Raw genomic sequence first — 22,288 nt, 5'->3', positions numbered from 1 at the left:
GTACCCCCTGAGGTTGACACTGCGCACCAGAAGGCCTCAGTCTGTAGCGTTGCATGACCTTTACTTTGTGATTTGATGTTCTAAAATGCCTCTTTCGAGAAAAGGCACAATCTTGATGTCTTCTAGACAGGCTGTTGGTATTAAATGATAATTCCCTTCAGCTTCCCTCAGACCTTCTGGACTTCCATGAGAGAATTCTCTTGAGAACATCCAAACAATCTAAGAGTTTAGATGACAGCTCACAATTGCCTTTTTAGTTTGGGTTTGGTTTTTTTTTTTGGGGGGGGGGGTGGTGGGGGTGGTGGATCTACTTAGGTTGGTAAATGACCAGAACCTTTTATGAGAAGTGTTTGACCTTTCTGAGATTACTAACTGTGTGCTGCAGCTCAGCTCTGTGAGTACCAGAAACCCCTCTGTACGCTTGGAGTTGAATGGCACTGTTAATCTTCTGAGGGCTGGGTATCAAAAGTGTGAAGCAGCTCAACAATCCCAGGACTAGGATCAGGCATTTTGGAAAAAAAAAAAAAAAAAACCAAAAAAACAAACAGTATGGGAGATGGTTGTATTGCTGATGCTTTGTGCTATGCAGGTCTCTAGAGAGACCTTCTCCTTCGGATTCATTGAGCTGATACTGCTCACCAGACTAAATGCGTTGTATTCTTCAACCTGCAATAATCTCTATGGTTGGTTGAGTGGTTTTGCTCGATTCTGTAGATTCTAGCCCAAAGATTTCATTGTGAAATGACTGTTCTTCTGTCATAGCAAAGTATCAAAGTGCTTAGCTGAACACCTGTCTGAACACCTAGGAAGGATATGGCTCACCAGTGTTCACTGGAACTCATTTACCTGTTTGTTGCCCTACGTCCTGAGGAGTGTTTAGATTTAGAGCAGCTGGACTTCTGGTCCTGAAGCAGAGCAAACAGCAACCACAAGGGGGAAAAAAACCATAAAGGTGGGATGGCAGAGAACAAAGTTTCCCTTTAACATCTTACTTCTACAGTGGAATTGGGCTTTTTATTAGTTGGGTTATTCTGAAGTATTTTGCATACAAAAGGGACAATTAAAAGTAAAGAGACTTAGGAAGCAAATCCTATTATACATATATAGGCTAAAAGATGTAAAAGTGATTTCTGAGGTGCTGGAAAAACAGCATCGCTAATGATGCGCTTCAAACCTATAAACTTTTATGTACTGTGTGGACAGTTTTTGGTGCTCATGGAATGTAAATGTTTGAAGGCAGGAAGCCAGAAAATAATCTAGACTATAAGAAATGTCTGCAACTGATTGACAGGCTGAATTTCAAGGCAGAACTGGGAGGAAAGTATGAGTAGGAGGAAGGAATACCATTAAGTCTAGCAAAATTTGGACCATAATCTCTATTAACTGTGTAGTTCAGAAATAAGTCTGCATTTGCACAGACACCTTCCTTATTCTATTTTAAATATGTATCATAAAAACCACAAAAGCATTTAAGTTAACACGGTTAAGAACTCAATAAGCGTCATAGCAGGGACTGTTGCTGCTTGTGAATCTGTGTGTAATGCAGTTCTCAGTCACGTAAGTGGGTACTCCTTCCCCCTGCAAAGCTCTGCTCACTTCATGCACCTCCTGGACGATGCACAGTGCACCGGGCTCTGGGTGGTATCAGCCAGTGGCTAACAGGAGATGCTTGGAGAAAGAGGGCATATAGACAGCAATACTTCCATGGTTTACACACTCCTATCTTCCTTCTCACAGTTAGTTTATTGTTTTGGGGTGTTTTTTTTTTTAGTAGACCTCCAGAGCTGCAGGCTATGTATCTGCAATAGCCACTGATGGAATTAGTTTCCATTAATTTCGTCTCATCCCTTTTATTAATCAGCTATATACTTGTTGCTTCCACAGTTTGCTGCAGCAAGAAGTTCTATACCTTGATTTTAGGATGGGGAAAAGTATCTCCTTGGTTTTGACATCTGTTATCTGACAATTCCGTTCTGTTCCCTAACCTCTTGAATTGATAAAGGCAATGAACAGCAAAACACACTTTCAAAGGTGTCAAGTAGTCCAGGTCACAGGAATAGACAAAGCTGAGGTACAAGTCCATGCTTAGTCACTGAATATTGATGAAAGGAAAGGATATTTGCTCTAATAAACAAACTGCTACACCCACTCACATGTCTATGTTAAAGTTGCCCTTCCCACTTCTAACACTGGCATCTCCTGAGCAGCGTGCTGCCACGCTGTTCAGTCTAAACATCTTAACTTCCCAAACGGTGAAATTCATCCTATTCCTCCCAGCTCTGGTTCCTTTGTGAAAAAGCTGTCTCGTACAAGTGTCTTTTAAGCCCAAAAACATTTTACAGAAATGATATTTCCATTAACAGATCCTTTGGATTCGCCAAGAAAAAAAAGGACTTTGGGCCATTTTGCTAACCTTGTTTCAACTGTTGCTGACTTTGTTAAGTCCTCCAGGCTCAGTGGGTTCTTCAACAAAGTCCTGAAATGGCCTTCCTTCTGAGTGGTGTCTAGTTGCTCGCGGTGAGCCAGGCTCTAAAACTGTACGATTACAAGACACCAATGTGACAGTTAAATTAACTGCCTGGATGTCCCTTGCCAAAGACTATCCCGTCATGCTGCACGTTAGCTACGGGGTTTTTTTTTAAAAGTCCTGGATAGGAGCCCAAACTGACTGAAATAACTCAACAATGCTCACCACGCTCAATGTATTTCAAGTACAAAATACTGGTAAAATTTGCCTCCGGACTGGTAATCTTTTTTAACACTTTTAAATACGCATCTGGCTTTCTGTTTCCTGGACACTGCAATGCAACAGCACTGAGCAGCAGTTGTACGGAGAAGGTGGTATATTCTAAGTGCCTGGGTTAAGACAAGGCGTTATCCACTGTGTCTGTCATCCTGCAGAATTGCTCTCTCAGGACGCTGAAATTCTTGAACAAGGCAGCTGTGGAAGCTATTTCTGTAACTTGATACCATACGTGTTACTTTATCACTAAAACATGCATCCTGTTTTCAAACAGGAGAAGGGATCAGTTGCATTAAGCTGAGGGTTAGACAAGGAAGAAGACTTCTTCAGAAGGCTGCTTTGTCAGTAGCCCTGCTTTCCTACCTAGTCCAGATCTTTGCAGTTCCATTTAGGATAAAATTGTCTTCTCTTTGCATAGGTTTGTGATCTTCAGTGAAGTCATGATCTTCTGTTTATGACAAGCCTGATAACAAAAATATTTTAGCATATAGAGCCGGAGGATCAGCGAAGAACAGGACTTTATGGTGTTTGGTGCTGTACAAGCCTATCAGCACATGGGCAGCGCGCCTCTGACGCTTTGCCTGAGAACAGGAGGAAGAAACTCCATCCGAATCCCTCTACCCTGCTGTCAAAGGGAGGTGGGCCCGTATCGCTACCCCAGCTCTGGAGAATGGGGTGGGAGGTGGCACAGAAGCTGTGAGTGTCAGGGCACGAGACTACGATCGTGATGGTGTCCGCTTCTATTTCTTTGCTATCACTGCTTCCCCCCCACCCAGCAGTGATGCTTCTGTTCGACTGCTACGCATCACGCAACACCACCTACTCCAGCAGCTTTGGGAGGGTAGCAGGGCTGGTCAGACAGCTTGTTGAAATAATCAAGCTGTCTTCATTGCTCATAAATTGCTTGTAAATATTTCCTTAGTCATGCCTGGGTTTTGTTTTTTACTTTTATTTTTTCCCCTGTGGCTTAAAATTGTTTAACAGAGGTAGGCTGTGGCATACTGAACTACCTTTTTCCACTTAAGAGAAGCCTTTGATCTTGTGATAATCTTTGGAATATTCGAGGGATATCCTGAACCCCCTGCCCCTAATTTGGAAGGTGCCAGATCAAACCCTACTTTCTCTTTTACACTTAGGCAAGCGGGCTACCTAGACAGCAGTGAGTGCCATAGCTCTATTCGGTGGCACAGCAATGCTCCTGCTGAAGCACCCAAAGGCTGGCTTGCACATGAATCTCGGGAAGTTCCTAAAAGCAATGGGTAGAGGAGAGGTAGGTGGACACTAAGGGGAAGAAGGCCGCTAGATAACAAACCACTCTTGCCAGAAGGAGCTTCTTGGTCTCTGGACAGCAGTGATAATCCTTGTCCACTCTATGGTCTGCCTTAGGCCAGCCCTGGACCTGGCTTTGCAATAGCTAGTGATGCTTCGTAGTTCATGGAGAAGGAAAGGACAGTGCAAATAAGGGCAGAAACTGTCATGTGCGTGCTGCCGTGATAAACTGGGGTCACGCTGTAAGACAACCCCAGGCAAACTAGTGCCAACCGCATCTGGAGGATGGCCATTTGTCTGGCATCCAGAAAAGCACAGCAAAACTTGTGTAACAACAACTTGCTGTTTAGAACTAGCGCAGATCCTTCCAGAGCCGCACGTAGTTCAACACCAGAAAGCAGCCAAGCCCAAACCGTTAGCTCAGGCATCCCCAGGTCTGGAGTTGTGAGCACACACGCGACTTCGTAGTATTTTAGGTTAATGCATCACAACTTCTTGCTGGAGTTGAAACGAGGCATGTTTGCACAGCTTTTGCTCATTTTTTTGTATTGGTGAGCAGCTTAGCTGGAGACTTGTGCGCTGGACTGCTGTTGCTTTTGCCATTTTCGCTTAAGGCAATGGCAGAGCAATCTGCATGTGGTAAACAAACTGGAAAAGAACAGCCAGAATTTTAGGCGCTCTCTTCCCTCCTGGCAACGCCACTCCACTAGTGCAAATATTTCATGACCACTTAAGATGACTGTATAACCATCTGTGAGTTTGGGGGTTGTTGTGGTTTTTTACACTTTTTTTTTTTTCCCCAGAAGCAAAGCCTAAAACAAACTGGAACGTAAAGCTCCGCTGCATCTAAACTTCCTGTCACCTTTGCCAGTCTGATCTCCTTGTCCTGGAGGAGGTCGGGGGTGCTTGGCTTTCTCTTTTTTTTTTTTTTTAGTTACTTATCCATAGTTATTTATTACTTCTCCAAAGTCTCTCAAGAGAAAACATCCTGTGTTCTCCAACAGCCCTCATCCTGCAGCCAGCACAGGAAACACGCAAGTGCAGAGAACCTGCCTTCCTGAAGCACTGTTTCTGTCTGTATGGATTGTCTTCTTGTGAGCACGTGGTGCTTCCTACCTGCAAAAATTTATCGAGGGATCACCTCATGCACCTTGGTGACATCTACACGCAGAGATGCCAGAGCCCTACCCTGCCTGCCTCGCTGCTCACGCTGCACACGCTCCTCCGGCTCGAGTGCACTGTGCACCTGGCAGCGGGAACTGCATGCTTCCATCAGGTTTAATTTCACAATGGAGATGTTTCGTTTGCCTTCAAATGGCACTGTGAGAAAACGTGGGGTTTTAGGTTGGATATTAGGAAAAACTTCTTCACCAAAAGGGCAGTCAGGCACTGGAACAGGCTGCCCAGGAAAGTGGTTGAGTCTCCCATCCCTGGAGGTATTTTAAAGACGGGTAGACGTGGTGCTCGAGGACCTGGTTTAGTGGTGGACTTGGCAGTGCTAGGTTAACGGTTGGACTTGGTGATCTGAAAGGTCTTTTCCAGCCTTAATGATTCCATGATTCTATGTATTGTGGGATTTCAGTGCTCTGTGTTGCTTTTGTACTGCTTGCTTCACTCGATGCAAAGGCTTTTGTCCTGCAGTGCCTGGTTGTTTCTCCTTGCAAGGCTACAAAACTATTTCGGTATCATGCAATAACTAAATATAAATTTCGCATTTGCAGTTTAATTTGCAACACGTAACGCCATCAGCTTTCATACACCCAATCAGATAACCTGAGGACAGCGCAGGCTGGGCAGGACAGCCTGCAGCACCTGAAGCTTTTCTGGGAGACATAAACTCACATCTCTGCAAAATTTCCTCGGCGTGCTCACACCTGCCTCCCTTTCACCTCTGTCCTCCCCGGCATTCACTGCGTATCCCCTCCGCACCTCCCAGCAGGGGAAAGGGGCCCGGGCAGTGGGAGGTTTGGCGAGAGCCCCGGCCCTCGGTATCGCGCCCAGGCCGGAGGTTCGCTCTCTGTGCTGCGTCCCAGACCCCAATTAACCCCCAGGCCCTGGCGATGCGGGGTGGCCGGCCTGGGGCTGGCGTGGGGGCCCCGGTGGGCCCCTGTGGCCACGGGGAAACGGCGCTGGGCCCTGGGGAGCCCCACGGCACACAACCAGCAGCGGCGTGCGGCTCCTCACGGGCCACAGCAGGCTCAACTAACCATCCCACCTATTAAAAAAAATCATTTTATTGGGTCTTTCTGCCTTTTACAGACTATCTCACGTAGTTTTGCTCCCAAAAGCCCTTCTGTTCAGGAAGCGCGGGTTTGGTTGGGCCAAGGCCGCATAAGGGCGCTGACCGGGCCCTCTCCTCGGCCGCGGGAGGCGGCAACGCGCTGCGCTGCCTTTTCAAACCGGGAGCGAACTCACACAAACACCGAAACCGCCCCAAAACTGAGGGCGGGGGGGAGCTCAGGTCAAGATTCCTCCCTCCCCCTCCCCGTCCCTTCACGGGGCGGCTCGGCGCAAGGAGAGGCCAGGGCGAGGTCTCGTCCCCTAAGGCCGGCCCGGCACAGGGCGGGCGGGCGGCCCGCTCGGCTCGGCACGGCCCGGCCCGGCCCGGCCTGGCGCGGCTCCGCTCCGCCCCGTCCCGCCAGTCTCGCTCCTCGCCCGAGAGATCGATTGGTTGCGCCTCTGTTTCAAGGGCAACGGGGGGGGGGGGGGGGGGGGGGGAAGTCGCGAGCGTCAGAAAAGTCCCCCAGGTGTTCTACGCGGGGAAGCGGCGTGAAAAACCGCCTCATGCTCCGCCTGGCGCGGGCGGCGTCCTGCCCCCTGGCGGGCCGCCGCGGCGCGGGGCGCTGAGGGGAAAGCGGAGCGGCCGGTCCCTAACGGAAACGTTGGGCCAAGCGTTAACGAACGGCGAGGCGTTGCTGGCCGGGGGCCGGTGAAGCCTCGCCCCTGGCGCCCCTGGGGCGGGTAAGCTTCCACACGGGCACGGCTCCCAGCGGGGTCAGCGACGGCCTAAACACCCGCGTGTCACCCCGCCTTGCCCCGGTGCCGGCCTCGGCAGCCGAAAGCTGGGCTTGCTGCTCCGCCGCCCCGGGGCTTTGGTCGCTTTGGTTCTGTGAGGCGCCTCAAGCGCTGGAAAACGATCACGGGGTTTTGCTTCCATATGCCGTGGCTCCTCGCAGCCTCCCAGGATGGCACTGTAAAGGGCAGGGAGGCCGGGTGTGAGAAAGGGGGAAAACCGAACGGCTCAGGTGAGGCCGTGCTCGCAGTGTGGGTCGCAAAACATTGCAGCCGTCCCCCGAGGGCTGCGAGGAAGGTTTATGCTAATTTACTCAAATATCAAGGGAAATGGCTCCGGCAAGGCGGTGGTTTTCCCAGGATGGGGCTCCATCCCTCAGCACGCTCGCTGGGTGTGCTAACCCCTCAATTTCCCTAAATACTGGGAATTTGGCTGTATCATTTCTGGTAGCGAAAGACGGTAGCCACGTTTCCTCCTGATCTTTTAATACAATTTCACTCATTTGCAAACTTCAAAGCATTCAAACAGGGCTCTTGCAAACCAAATCTCACGAGCTGACATTAAGCTAATCCACAAAGAGGCTTGACTCAAAATGTTGAAAGGAAGGCGTAGGCCTGGAAAACGGGGCACGGGGGTCAGCGCCCCGCTCGGGCTTCCAGTGGCGCACAGCCTCGGGCAGGCTGCGGCCCCGCGGCCTCCGCCACCTTTTCCTACGCCAGGGCCGGGGGCAGCAGGTTCTTTGGGAAGCGGCTCGTACCCCGAGCCGTTAACACGCGGAGCAAACAGTAGCCATGAAGGGCTGTTGCTATGGGTCCTGCGGCCTCTAGCCCGAGCACGGGCACGTAAGGCCTGTTGGTATGGATCCCGCAGGCTGGAGCTCTCCCCTGCCTGGAGGTTTTCTCTTGTCCGGACCAAGGCAAACCCACGGCCGCGGGCAGGACGCGCTGTGCAAGCAGGCCCCGTGGCCAGCCCGAGGTGGCCTGCCCTGGCCTGGCCCGCACCGGCCTGGGAGGGAGGCGCAGGGGAAGGGGACAAACCCCCTCCCGAGGCGGGGTCCGGGCGAGCAGGGCAGCGTCCCCCCGTCCTTCTCCCGGGCTGGGGCGCCTCGGCCCCCGGCCGCCTCCCCGGCGGGACCCTGCCGTCACCGGGCAGGGCAGACTCGGGCGCCATTTGGGCGGGCGCCGGCCCCATCCTTCCCCCGCGGGCCGGGCGGCGGCGGCAGAGGACGCTGGCTGGGGGCCGAGACGCGGCCCGGTGACCGGGAGGAGGCCGACGACCGCAGCCTTATCAGCGCGCCGCAGGCCGCCGCGGGTCCCCGGTTGCCGGCCCATGGGCGGCGGCTGGGAGGCGCCTCCTCCTGCCGCAGACCCGCGCGGCGGGGACCGCCTGCAGCACCAGCAGCGTCGCCGCCGCCGCCTCGGCTCCGCCGCGCCGGCCGCATGGCGGGCTACGCGGCGCGCCTGCCCTGGCTGCTGCCGCTCCTGCGGCGGGCGGCGCCGCCCCCCTGGGCTCGGGCCGCCGGCGGGGCCGCCGGCTTCCGCGCCCCGCCGCGCCCGGCCAGCAGGTGCGGGCCGCCCTCCCCCCCGCCCCCGCCGCCGCTGCTGTTGCTGCCGCCGGGCGCGCCGTGCCGCCGCCGCCTCCGCCCGCCCGCGGCGGCGGGCAGCGCCCCGCGCTCCCTGAGCGCCGCCGCGGGCGCGGAGCCGCCGGCGCCGCCGCGGGGGGCTGCCGGCGCCCCGCCGCGCTTCGAGGCTCGGAGGCTGCTGGCCCTGGCGCACCCCGAGCGCTGGAGACTGACAGGTACCGGCCGCGGCCCGGGGCTGCCCCGCCGCCGCGCCGGGGGCCGCCCTGGGGCTTTGTCCGAGCGGGGAGGGGGCGGCGGCGCGCCGCGGCCGCGCCGGGCTCCCCGCGCCCTCCCGGCGGGTCTCCCGGGGCCCAGGTGCGCGGCCCGGGCGGGGGTCCTGCCCCGCCGCCTGCCCACGGCGCGGGGGGCGCGGCCCGGGGTCACAGCCCGGCGCGGCCCGCCGCCGGGGTGAAGGAGAAGGTCGGATTTCCCTCCCGAACCGCCGCATCCGGTAGCATCAGAGCACAGCGCTGAATCTTTAAGCGAGCATTTGATACGTGTGAAAAAAAGCTAGAAACGTGCCTTCTCGCGCCCCCCCCCCCCCCCCCCCAATTTGTTATTGTTTTGAAGGGAAGGCAAAAGCTTTGGAAGTTACAGAACTCTCTGTTCTGCTAGTAGTGTGGGTTAATGCCTCTCTGCATGTTCGATGCTGGCTTCACAAGCAGCTTGCAAGCTTGCAATAAACTTGGGCCTGAGACTATATGGAATGAAGTAAAAAGGGGAATCCTCATCTTTTTTTTAAAAATGTATTAGATAGATTGGAGTTCTGTCTCCCAAGAATTTCTTGCCTGGAACTTCTGTAAGTCGTTCTGAAAACGATTTATTTATTTTTAGTGTCTATATGGTGAACTCAAACACCACGGTTGTATAAATTGCACCCTTAACAGAGTGATATTATCTACAAAGAGTAGAAACAAACTTTTCTTTACATTGCTTCTTATGGGGATAATAGGATAATGGCTGTTAGTTAGAAAACAATATCAAATTATTATGTGGTTTGGTTTTTTTAAAGCCACCTTTATTGGTGAGCAGCCTACGTACCGTCATGGCAGTGTGAGGGCCTGTACACCTTTGCAAAAACTTGGGTGGTTCCCATGGAATGGGTAAATGGTGTTTGAGAGAAAAGAGATGAAGTAGTGAGACTTACATAAAGAGGTGGTTTTGAGAAATATGAAATACTTTGTACAAGATTTTATTCACAGTGGATAGTTACAGAGCTTCATTACATGTTGGCATTACATAGCCAAAATAATTTGGACCCAAATGAATTTTTATAAGAAGTTATAAGTATTTCTATGCTGTGAACACCTGTTTTATGCAGCTAATACCGCTATCTTGGTTGTGCGGAATAAAAGCGGGGGAAAACTGATCGGACAGGGCTGGATGGAGAAGGGAAAAGGTACGATGTTCAGTAAGGCTTCAGTCTTGCTCAGGATTATTTTTCTTCATTGGCTTATGGACTAAAAAGTTAAAAAGCCCTTTGCCAGTAACTAATGTTCACTCTGTTCAGATTTTGGTGAAGAAGTGAGATCAGGCAGATTACCTGCTGATTTTACAACAAAGTTGTTTTGTTTTCCCATTGAAACTGAAACAAATAAATCAGTTATTTTAAGGATGTCTTTTAGGAGCCAAAGGTTCCTAACTAACTGACAACTTAATTTAGTTCCCTTTACTGGGCACTTGCTGTCAGCCTGTTTATCACAAGCAGGGTACGGTATACTTGTTTGTAATCGTGTTTTAGAATAGGACTAAGTATCCTTAATCTGTGCAGCCTGCTGATGGTTTTATCTAAGTAAATCAACTATCACAGTTACTAAAAATCAGCTACATGCAGTTTTGTCTTTTGAGATAACAAAATGGCCTGAATTAAAGTTGAAAAAAACCCCACAACACAACTTGATGGTATCAAATCATGAGGATGGAAAAAATATGCAAATGTAGTAACTGCTCTTCAGTGTTCTGTTGGTCTTGGTTCTGGGAGAGGAGTAAATTTATGTAAACTTTTTCTTCTTTATTGACACCCTACTTAAGGGAAAACTTTTGTTGTTAAGTTGTAATTAAGTGGGAGGATGGAAAAGCTAACAAGGAAAATACTTTGGGTCATTACAGAGTGCCGGAATAACAAATATGGGTAAAATGCCTTGTAGGTGGTTGTAGGGAAATCACATCTGCCCATTGTATCTAAAATATGTTAAAATATCTTGTGTTTTGTTCCTGTTGCATCTTTGTACTGAGAAACTAGTCCTTAAAAACTCAGTATCTCTGTTTTTCCTGCACTCAAAGAAAGAGGAAGGTTAATGGTTTCACTGTATGAAACAATGAACCTAGGGTAAAACATTTAATTTTGTCTTCAAGTCCATCTAAATGGTAAGCAACTGCTGTGGGATCTCTTCAGAGGCTTTACAGGTGCAGTTTTGTTTTGCAAGAAAGTTGAGCTCTTCCAGATCTTTTGCATTTTATATAACCAGTAGTTGGTAACATAGGCGTGTAGCGTTACCACAGCGGAGTGAAGTGACATGTACCTTGTGTGTGATTCCACATGGCATGGGTCATGATATTCTGCTCATTGCAGTTTTGCATTGAAGTTCACAGTCGCAGAAGATGAAGTAGATGCAGCGATGACAGCGGAGGCCTAGGGAGCAGGGGATGGTGATTTGTGAGGAAGTTGAGCAAGACTAGGATCACCCGTCTTGGTGCGGTGGGAAAATGGTGTCAGCTGAGGAGGTGCAGGTACAGAGGTGAAGGTGACCTGCTCCGGTTGGGACTGGCACCAAAAGAGACGGTTGCATCTTGTTTTATGCACGGCCTCTTCACCATCCGCGGGCTCAGGAAGAAGCGGTGTGCTCTGGCCAGGAGTTCCAGTGCACTGGCACACAGCACATCTTGCAATGCTCTCCTTGCAGAAGGAGGTTCTGACCCTCCGGAGGCTCTTAGGAATGAAAATAAATATCACACTGTCCAAAAAAAAAAAAGGATCAATGTAGTATGTTCTATGTTTCATCTTCAGTTACTTCTAGAGCTGGGTAGAGCTGTGAATATATTTTAAACAGGACATGTGTGTTAAATTTTATTGTTCTTATTAAAAGTGGTAAAAAGATGGCTAAATACCATGATGGGAATTCACTCTGTTAGTGGCCACAGTCTTGTGTAGTGAAATTAGGAGTTTGTAAATTCTGTAATACCTCCCAGATTTAACAAAGGAGGGAGGTCATTTTAGAAGTTTTTTGGCTCATCCTGTGCGGTCAGGTCAGGTAAACCTGTGTGTTCAGTTAAATTCAACTCCCAGGGAAGAGGACAGGGCCATTGTTGAAATTATTAAATCCTGCTGTGTGTGCGAGGCCACAAAAATGCCTTTTCAAAATAATCCCTTTTATTTCCTCCTGCCTCCTTGTTTCTCCCTGTGAGAAACTGTCTGTTGCACTTTATCCAAACCACACTCGAAGGAAACAATAGTTCTATTGAATTGTAAAGTAAGCACAAGGAACTCTGAAATTTTTAATCCAATAGCAAAGTGTGCCCTTTCCCTGTATAACACTTACTGTGCACCGAGTCAAAGTAAGAGGGTTTGTTTTGTACGCAGGTCTTCTCTAGAGATCTGCAAGAAACGTTATTTCATAAGTTTTATTTTAGAATTTTGGGCATAATTTGTAATAGCTGTTTTCCTGTAGGTTAGAATTTGCCATGAAATCAGAAGAGCACTGCCTTATTCATAGTCTGATTTTTCTGTACTTTGAAGTTACACCAGGTGATGCACTTTCTCGTTCTTGAATGAGCAGTACTGGATTGCTGTAGATTTAGCTTTTATAGTTTCTAATAAGGAATAAATCCCTATAAAAACAATTCTTAAAGAAAATAAATTAAAAAAAAAAAGTTATACCTAAGACTACCTGAATTTTTTAGGTATATTCTTTGTAAAGTAGTTCAGAAACTATTTTAATAATTCCTTTGATTGGGGATGATTGAGGTAGTAAGCAACTTTTTTTTTTTTTTTTTTTACAAGATGCAGATAGAAATGTTGAACACATCAGCTGTGAGTATTGCTACTAGAAAGTCATGCTTTTGGTTATTTATACTTTTATAAGCTGACATTTCTTAAGTACTTGAGTAGGAGTATCTTTGGAAACTTCAGTTATTTTAGGAAATTAAATCAGGCAGATAATGTGTTTAGTTTGTAGTAACAATTTAAATGGTTTAATTTTGAAACTTTGGCTCTTCCAAGCTTTGTAGCATGAGTTTGAACATGAGCAGGCGATCCATGTGCTGTTAAGGATATGCTTTTCCTCCCTCCATTAAGAGACAAGTGGCATCTCTCTGAAAAATGAGTTTTCATACACCCATTCAAACCTTGACAGTGAGTCAAATTAATTCTGTAGTCTGCACCATAGGAAGGAAGCTCATGGGAGCAGAGGGGCTTACAGGCACTAGAATACTCTTCTCTTTGGAACATGGTTTGAACCCCAGTCTTGTAAATCTTGCTGTTTCTGTGCTGTCACCCCATAGCTGGGACATTCCTGGCCAAAATTTGGGTTCACTTCTCAGTCCACATATGTGGCCACTGTTTTTTGTTACTGTATTTAGTTATTGTAAAGTTGTTATGCTCATCTAAAAGCAACTCAACAACCACACTTACCTTGAATTTTCTGAAGGCAATTCTTATAGTTTTAAAATTGTAATTCCTATATGTATGGTATATACAGGGGTAACTTACTAATTGTTTTCTCATGTGCAGTGTGCCTTTTGTAGAAATCAAATAGGCTACATGGGGGTTTTTGTTGTTTCTCCCCCTAGTTTTTCTTCTGATTTTGTCGGTGTTTGGTATGAAGCTTACAAAAGGTCCAAGCAGCCCTGTAGCTTTATCACAAAAAGTCTGCTTTTCTGTGGCTAGTTGGTGACAATTCCTTATTTCAAATTGTTGGTGAACTGTTAATGTAGCTATTTTGGTAAGACATTGCAGAAACGGTAGCTGCTGACCATTTGATCAGTTAGGTGCTTACAACTTAATTTCTCTGCGGAATGCTTTTGCTCCACTATTAGTGTAAATTTTGAAGACAGAAGGAATAATAGCTAGATTGGTCTGACATAAAGACTGTCTTCTACACAAGATAAATATGAACAAGTTAAATGCTTTAATTTTAAATGCATGGTAAAAAAAGCAGTTGTACTCTCTCTTGGTTTTGGGTGTCTTAAAAAGACTAGCTTGTGGTACTGTTTATATTGATAATAAGAAATTGTAAAATAGAGGTACCATCTTTCTTAAGAGAAAGTGAAGATACTTGCTTACAGTCAGAGTCAAGCCTCCCTCTTTGCTTTCAAGCGGAGGCCTTCCGACAGGCTGTGTGCCTTGCTACCTCTTCCTCCTTCTCTCGTCTGCAAAGTGGCAGTCTTACTTGCTCTTCCCTTTCTTGGGCTTCCTCAAATCACTGTGTTCTGCTCTGCCTGGAAGGACACTTCTCCCATTAAATATCTTCTCTGAAAGCTCTTCTGACAAACCCTCTATAGCCTACTCTGCAAAGGCTCCTTGGTGTTTTCTTTCCTCCATAGCAAAGGACTCCTCGCAGGTCTGTCCTGTTTGATCATGGGAGCCTCACTGAGGAGCTACTGACGGTGATTTCTGTCAATCCTGAACACCTGATGACTCAAAGAGCAGGCTTTCTTCAAGGTGATAGACTACTTCTGTAAGTCGCATCGTGTAAATGTTCTAAGCATGAGGGATGCCACCAGCCAATGCTCTGGGGCTCGCTCCTGTGCTGATATCTCACTGTGCCCTCCAAACCCTGGACACCCATCTTGTTCTCGAGACACTATCTCAAAGGTATTGCCTGTCTGTCTTGTTTAATTCTGTCCCACAGCAATTTTCTGCAAGTGTTAATTTCTCCAAACTGTTGTAGAATCTTGGTCAGTCAGACCCACAGTATGCCAGCCTTCTCATGAGCTGTCTTGAAGATATTTTCAGTAAGCTGTGCAACTGTATTTTTGTTGTACCAAAGAAAACAGTCTTTACCATTTGGAAACCTGAACTGCTCTTTCATGCTTAAAAAATTATAAAAGGAAAGAAAAACCACCACAGATTCAATAGCCACATCAAACTGTCTATAGAATACTCCCATAAATATTTTCTAGAAACTGTGATCATCACTGGAAATAGTAACTTGCAAGATTCAGTATATTGACAATACCTACAAATTAACAGAACTCCACTCAAAAAACTAGTAGCTTTCCAAAATGCACCAAGAATGCCGTATACAACGGTGCTGTCAGACACATACTGTATTTTTTTTTTTGAGCAGAGTATTACAATTGTTCTTAGTAACGTAAGGACGATGATTATAAAAGGTTCTTCTTGCATAATAGTAGGTGCAGTCCAGATATCATCTATGAATTTACTTTAACACAGAAAGAAAACGACACCAGTCATACCTAACCTAGAACTATACAGAACATCCTTAAGTGTTTATTGTGTACTCCGGAAGAAGATTCTATGTTGAAATAAATATTTGCAGAACTGACTCTTGGCAGGGTGGATACCAGGCCTTCAGCCAGTCCAAAATAAATTCCTTGTGGGCCAGGATTCACCAAATGGAAATGGACTTTACCTAACCAACAAATATAAAATTTGTCAGTGCATCTTTCTACCATAAAAGAACAACTGAAGAGCCCAATCCCCGTGCATGTGCATCATAGAATACAGTAGACTTTATTCGTCACTCCAAATGCCCTTGTGGAAATTCAGTGTTAAGCTAAAAAACTCATTGCGTATTAGAATAAAACTGCACAGGTAACTGGTAAAGGACAGACGTTCTCGGTTACTGGTAGAAGGGTACTTCTCACAAATCCAAAGCTTGCTTTCTGACCTGCCAGCCCTGGTCTTCAAATGAAACCACTAAAATACTTACAAGATTCTGGGAGGTAACATTCATAACCTTACTGAATAGTAAAAAACTAGGTCTTGTTGCTGTGTTACCATGTGCTGCCAAGCATCATCATTACCTCATTTTTCTGTCCTTCATCCCTGATTGGCTTGAATGATCTTAAGTCATCTGAGGTAAAATCTTTATGTATTTGTGTTTAAAATAGCCCTTCCCCCAACAGACTTGCAAGCAATTTTTTGGCTTTGTACTTTTCCACATACTGTTCTGGGTGAGAAGGATGCTCTGGAAAGGACCAGGAAAACTAGAAACTTTCACTCTCTTGGTGTTCTTCTTGCACGTAGAAATTTGGTTTATGACTCTTTCAAGTCACTTAGTCCTTGCTCTGAAGAGAGGTTTCTGATAGCTCTGCCTAGTTATTGCTTGTAAACGTCCTGGTTTATCAGTTGGTGACCAGTTCCTTGCCCCCAGATACATCTACTATGAAATGAAGTTGCAGATCTGCTGTCAAGAAGCAAGCCCGCATTAGCCTTAACAGAGAGCACGTTGATCTCAATAGTGATAAAGGCATCACTTTGCCTGTGCAGCCATCTGGATTTCTGTGCAAGTAGACAAGCAAAATGTTTGCCTGACATTTCCAAAAGGAGTGCTCAGCTGCTGCTGGAGCCAGTTTGCTTTGTCTTTGCTTCTGTTGCCACTTCGGTGTAGCCCTGGTTTTATAAAAGTTCCATTGATCTGCCTCACATTTTCTTTGTTTTCATCTCATAGCCTACGAAACAGATTTATTCTAAAAAAATAAAGCTTGCAAAATACACTTTTTTTTCTTTGACATAATTTTCGGGGTAGCAGAGTAAGCTATGTGAAACTATAAAGTTCACTCTGACCTTTTTTCTGTCAGCAACAACCTTCAGCGTCACTGAAGTGTCTTCATATCTGGTTGCTGAACACCTCGTACTCCTCCCTTTAGCCAGTTATCACAATGACAGCTCTTCTTTGAATGGGGAGATAGAATGAGTGTTTGCTGATTCCTCTTTCTTCAATTAGTCAACAGTTTAAAACAAAAAGAAAGAGCAACAGCCTGGCATCTGTGCTATTTTCTAGTTGTTCTGCTGGTATAATCAAAGTAAGAGTTTAAATTAGGGAACCTTATTTTGCATGTGATTTGTGATTAAATTAATATAGACAGGTATATTGCTTAAGGGGAAAATTAAAAGTCACATCTGGATTATATAAGCTTCTTCAGGACTGCGTTGTTCCAATATATTATTGAAACTTTGTCTAATGTTTAGTAGTCTTCCGTTTGCTGTATGTACTAGCATTTGCTTTTAGTTCAGTTAAGGCTGTTGGAAGTAATTACAGTGAAACCTGTGCTAGTTTGAATGACGAAGAGCTGAAGGTAAATCCAAGCCAGGAAGGCTGTACGGCTAGACGAGAGACATATGGGATTTTTAGCCATACAGTTCTCTTCCTTCAGGGAATATTTATATATGCAGTTGTCTAGTTCCATCCATAACTGAGAAATTGTCTGGACTAGTGGAGACTGAGCTGCTGTGCAGCATTGTGCTTAGAAGCAATGCTTTTGACCATCTCCAGCTGCTTTATAGACCAGCTTTTCCTGACAGGAGATGACCTGGCTTTTGTTGGGTTTTTCCCGCAGCTTCACAGCTTGAATGCGCCAATGCAGCCAGCCTGTTAATAAGGTCACTCGTTCTTAGGAAGTTTTAGCTGGTAAATAATATGCTTACGAGATGTGTCTATGGCATGGATCACGTAAGTTTGCAGCAGGAAGCTTTTCCCTTTCTACTCTGGCTTCTTATAGTTTCTATAGCTTCAAGTTAAATATCTGAATCCTTTATCTTCAACATGCTTGCTGGCCTGAGTGTAATGCAACAGAAAGATGGCAAACAAATCTTGAACAAGAGCCGCAAGCAGCAGGTTGGACCCAATGGCAAGGATAGAGCTTGTTTGGGCAGCGTGTGGAGCTCTCCCAGGACTGCTCTGGGGCACTGCAGTGAAGGTGCACTTTTGTACCTTGAATTCTTCATCATAAATGCACAGCTGTATTTACACTTCAAATACAAACTGAAACAAAGCTTTCCACGTGTGTGCGGAGGTGGTAAGAGGCATCGAACCATCTGTGACAGATGTTAGAAATATTGCTTACAGCAATGAGCTGCTCAGAGGCTCTCTGCTGTCTTCATCATAGAAGCAATACGAGAAGCTCAGTAGAATGGTACTAAAACTCAGGCAACTTCAGGATTTTTAGTACAGTGTCTTTTTGCCTTTAAAGGCATTAGCTGCTAGTAGTTTTGTAGCAATCCTATGAATGGTTACTTTTAGTGTGGGGTTGGCTGTTGGAAAATTATGCTATATAAATGGTATTGTTTGTTGTGGTTCAGTGGTTTTCATATCAAGTTTGATCAGTTTTCAATTAAGAGGGTTTTTTCCTGGTTCTCAGCCTTCCAAGCTTGGCTTGCCTTTTCAGAATCAAGCTGTGTTTTTGGCTCAAGAAATTTCTTTGCAGATTAAAGTTCAGAAGGCTAAGTCTTGGTCCAGTGTGATTTTTCATACTCTGTTATACAGCTTCAAACAGTTACACAGGTTGTTCCATCGGTGATCGTGCAACTGGAATTCAAGCGCTCTGCTCATCAGCAAACATACTTCTATTCAAACTTACGCTATTTTTCTTTCAGACCAACAATGGTAAAGGGTAAAACAAAACAAATGTACATAAATTTTGCCAGTCAAGAGTAAATCAAATGGGTTTTTTTGTTTGTTTGAGTTTTTTTTCCAAATAAAATTGCATGTTTTAGACAGTTCTCAGATCAGATCTTTACTTCAGTCCATTGCTATCTCATAAAATAGACAGTTGGAAACTTTATTATGGTAGCAAGCATGAATAATAACCAAACCAAACAGGAGTGCAGGATTGTGTGAGATACGGGAGACTTGCTAACTGTGAATGCTTTCTAAGGATGACATCTGTGAAGAGTTAACTTCATCGGGTGGTGGTGGGGAGGATTAGACAAGAGAAGCAATTCGAGGACTGTGGTTGTATACAGAGGCTTTCAAGATCTTAAAATATGCCTTGCCTAAGTTAATTTATGCAGTGACTTAAAACGTCCTGTTCAGATCTGGGCTTAAAAGAGTACTGATTATTTAATGCTGACACTTGCACACTTAATAGAAATTTCAAGTGAAAAATTATTTCATATGTACTATTAATGCTCTTGCAAATTCAGAATAATTTTCTTTTCCTTTTTCTTGTTGATTTGCAGCTGCTGTTGGCTTTCTGACAGTTTCCAGTGTCATTACCATGTCAGCCCCTTTCTTTCTGGGTAAAGTTATTGACGTTATTTATACAAATCCCAGTGAAGATTTCACTGACAGCCTGACCAGCCTATGTGCCTTGCTGAGTGGAATCTTTTTATGTGGTGCTGCTGCTAATGCTACTCGTGTCTACCTCATGCAGACTGCAGGTAAAAATGGAAGCAAGAAGTGTTACTGAGAGTCATCTTTTTCCACAGAGTCAGGCTATCTAATGATCTGAAATAAATTCTTGGCACTGGCTGAGAGATCCTCTTGGAATCAGTAGCTTTTTTTACCAGATCAAAGGTAAACTAATAGCACAAAGATAAGCATGCTGGAATAATTTTTCATTTTTATTTACTGTTACGTGACATCTTAAAGTTCGCTCTTTTCTGGTACATTAAAACTCTGTGATGTGACTTGTTCAGTGCTGCATAATTCTGTGATTTTTATCTTGTTGGTGTCTGTAGTCTTGTGTGCCATGCTTGACTGACTTCTGTTTCTGACAGGACAAAGAATTGTGAAACGTTTGAGAACAACCATGTTCTCCTCTATTCTGAAGCAAGAAACCGCTTTCTTTGACAAGACCAGAACAGGAGAGCTGATAAACCGCTTATCTTCAGATACAGCCCTCTTGGGCCGTTCAGTGACTGAAAACCTTTCAGATGGGCTCAGGGCAGGAGCACAGGCATCCGTGGGGGTTGGAATGATGGTACGGTGGTCTCCTCCCTGCTTGTCATTTCCTGTAGTTTCAAGTTTGTTTCAGTTCTGTTAGGTAATGTGCGAATGTGGTTCAGTCCAGAAACTGTTGTGTGTTCTTGGGTGCAAGTGTATTGCACTGGTTATCCACATACTGCATTGCAATAGATGATGTGCCTGTAGCCACTTGATGTTTACTCAAGAGCCAAAATATGGAGAATGTGGGTTTGAAATGAACTGCTGTTGCTGCCCGAATTTATCAAGCAAAGTATAGTAGGCAAATAGCTTAACTCTATTCTTACTGAAGATATTAAAAACAGTGATAACGTTCCCATGGTTGGAGGTAAAATAGGGTGTGAGGGCCCTGATGTAAAAGTCATTGAAGTTGGTTGATTCTGGTTAAGGCCTAGGTGAGCAAAGGCAGCACTGAATATCAAATTACTGCTGAGGATTTTTACAACAAGTGTTAGTCTTTCTGCTTTAGTCTGTCAGTAAAGAATATATTTAGGTGGGAAGCGTGTTAATGAAGGCTTCAGTGCAGTGCATCAGTTACTATTCCGTGGTGGTCAGTTGGTTTATATAAAAATCTGACTTCCCTTGATGTTTTTTCTGGCATTAATTTTTTTATGCTTATCTGAGAAAAGATACCTTGGCGGCAATTACCTTAAATGAAAGTGTGGTAATTTCTGCCATCTACCTGGAGTTAAAAACAGGTAGCAAAAAGTGTCCTCATAAAAATAAGCTTCCAAGATCGATGTTATTAGAAACTGTTAAGAGTCTCCACTATGAAGATTTAAAGCTTTAACACTTTGTCACTGCTAAGAATTATGGCTTTCTGTATTTATCTAAGCAAATGGAGTCTAAGGTTTTATCTTACCATAGATTAACTGGAATAACTTTATATAAGGCATTCTGCTCAAAAATGCTGCCATGATTCAGTGTGAAAAGGTGGACTATAAAAGCTTGCCCTATTTAGGAGCTTTGATGATTGTTAGGAGTCAGAAGGTTTTGCAACAGTAAATTAAATCCCTTATTCCAGGTTATGAGCATTTGTGGGTGCTAGGGAACACTGGTGACTCCATCTGTTCCTCGGTTACCCAGAAGTAGTGTACGATATTTCTCTACTCAAACCTGTTGTATTAGACTATTTAAAAGTTGTGAAAGCGCTTTAGAAACTATATAATAGCTTATGTCTTTCAGCATCCCCAAGAGATTTCCTGGTAGGCCTGTTTACTGGCAGGTTAAGATACTTGGCTAAGACCACACAGCGAACCAGTGAGAAAGCTAGAAATGAAATCCAGACCCTCCGCTTACAATCCTTTGTTCTAACTGTGGGATACATTCCCCACATGCTGTGGAGGAATGGATATTTTGCCTGGAAGAAATAAAACATGATAAATTAAAGCATGGCCGCACTAAATTACAATCCTACTAGTTTTAGAAAACTCTAGCGAGGGAAGTTGCACTTCAGTACTCCAGTGGGTTATTTTTAATCTGAACGCTAACCTCTGACACATACCTTTTTCTTCTAGTTTTTTGTGTCACCTAGCCTTGCTGCATTTGTTCTGAGTGTTGTGCCACCCTTGGCTGTCCTGGCTGTGATTTATGGAAGATACTTGCGAAAACTTACTAAAATGACCCAAGATTCTCTTGCAGAAGCAACACAGGTAATCTTTCAACAGCTGCTTTCTAGTTAACTTCAAAGTTGCTCTAGTATATTTAGGTTAATATCTCTGAGCACAGATCTTCTGAAGATAATTGTACTGTTCATTGCCCTAAGCCATGCTGAGCCTGTAGTTTTGCACCTGAGCAGTATAAAAGGTAAACTTCAGTAACACTTACTTACAGATCTCAAAAACAACCATGCTTTGTAAAGAGCTGTCCATAACACTACAACGTGGAGGTACCAGGCCTTGAGAATTTGGAAATGTAGGAGGGGGTAAGGAGGTTAGGCTTTAGCTGTGTGAGAGCATAAAAACATCAGCCTATGAAGTACTGTGTAATTTGGTACCTAGGTTTGAAAAACACTTTTCTTGAACTATGGTTATGAATGTGAAGCCATCAGAAACATCCTAGATGGATCCGTCTTTTAAGAAAACTTTGCTAGAAAGTCCTTCTCTGGAATGAGTCCTTGACGTTTGACCTTATTGTCAGCTCTTTAATGTTTATCATGCTTGACATTTTTTTAAACTTCACTGGGCATCTCGGCACATACCCAGATATTTGGGAGGAAAGTAGAGGAAGCTGTTGTTTCTAAAGAGGCTGTTGTAGAGGGACCTTCATTGTGTTTGCTGACTGCACTGAAATATTGCAAAGCGCTATCAGAGAAATAGTAGTGATAGTGACCTTTTTCTCACAGGCTGAGGGTGGGGAAACATCATGAAAATGCATAGAAATATAATTAGGAAAGACCTAGTTAAAATAACCACAGTTGTCAGCTGTTTTAAACTTGGGATGTCCTGCATACGACTTCTGCAAATTGACTATGCAGAAGGAAGATCAGCCCTCTTCTGTTTATCTTCCTCATCCTGTATTGAAGGGAAGGTCATGCCTTTGTAAACCAGGTGTGGGACTTCACATGAACAAGCAATTTTAGTGTTCCATTCAAATTTTCAGGTTAAATGGGGGATGGAAGAAGGAGAATTACATTTTTATATCATATTTTTACTCACAAAAGGGGGGCTTGTTTTTTGTAACACCATCACAGTGTCTATTAACAACTTAGTCTAATTGGTTACAATTGAGGTAATTTTAGAATTAATACTTTG

General features: G+C 45.2%; 1 protein-coding gene across 6 annotated transcripts in view; it reads left to right on the top strand.

The window, feature by feature from the left end:
- Positions 1–6,802: 6,802 nt before the first annotated feature.
- ABCB10 (ATP binding cassette subfamily B member 10) overlaps positions 6,803–22,288 on the top strand; it is a 28,213-nt gene continuing 12,727 nt past the window's right edge. Inside the window, exons 1-4 of one of the 6 annotated variants that reach the window (XM_087775646.1) lie at positions 6,803–6,973; positions 18,791–18,991; positions 19,331–19,533; positions 21,053–21,187. In XM_087775646.1, coding sequence (XP_087631772.1) covers positions 18,829–18,991; positions 19,331–19,533; positions 21,053–21,187 — 501 coding nt within the window. In that variant the 5' untranslated portion in view covers positions 6,803–6,973; positions 18,791–18,828. Of the gene's footprint in view, positions 6,974–8,253; positions 8,823–9,234; positions 10,046–18,790; positions 18,992–19,330; positions 19,534–21,052; positions 21,188–22,288 lie in introns of those variants that run through there. The other 5 variants (XM_087775640.1, XM_087775641.1, XM_087775643.1 and 2 more) reach the window with 5 other exon arrangements.

The sequence above is a fragment of the Nipponia nippon genome, unplaced genomic scaffold (assembly GCF_047370975.1).
Source record: "Nipponia nippon isolate SJK-2023a ecotype South Korea unplaced genomic scaffold, ASM4737097v1 scaffold_4, whole genome shotgun sequence".
Taxonomy (NCBI): domain Eukaryota; kingdom Metazoa; phylum Chordata; class Aves; order Pelecaniformes; family Threskiornithidae; genus Nipponia; species Nipponia nippon.
Note: the sequence above shows the minus strand (reverse complement) of the source record. Positions and strands in the feature narration are given on the sequence as shown.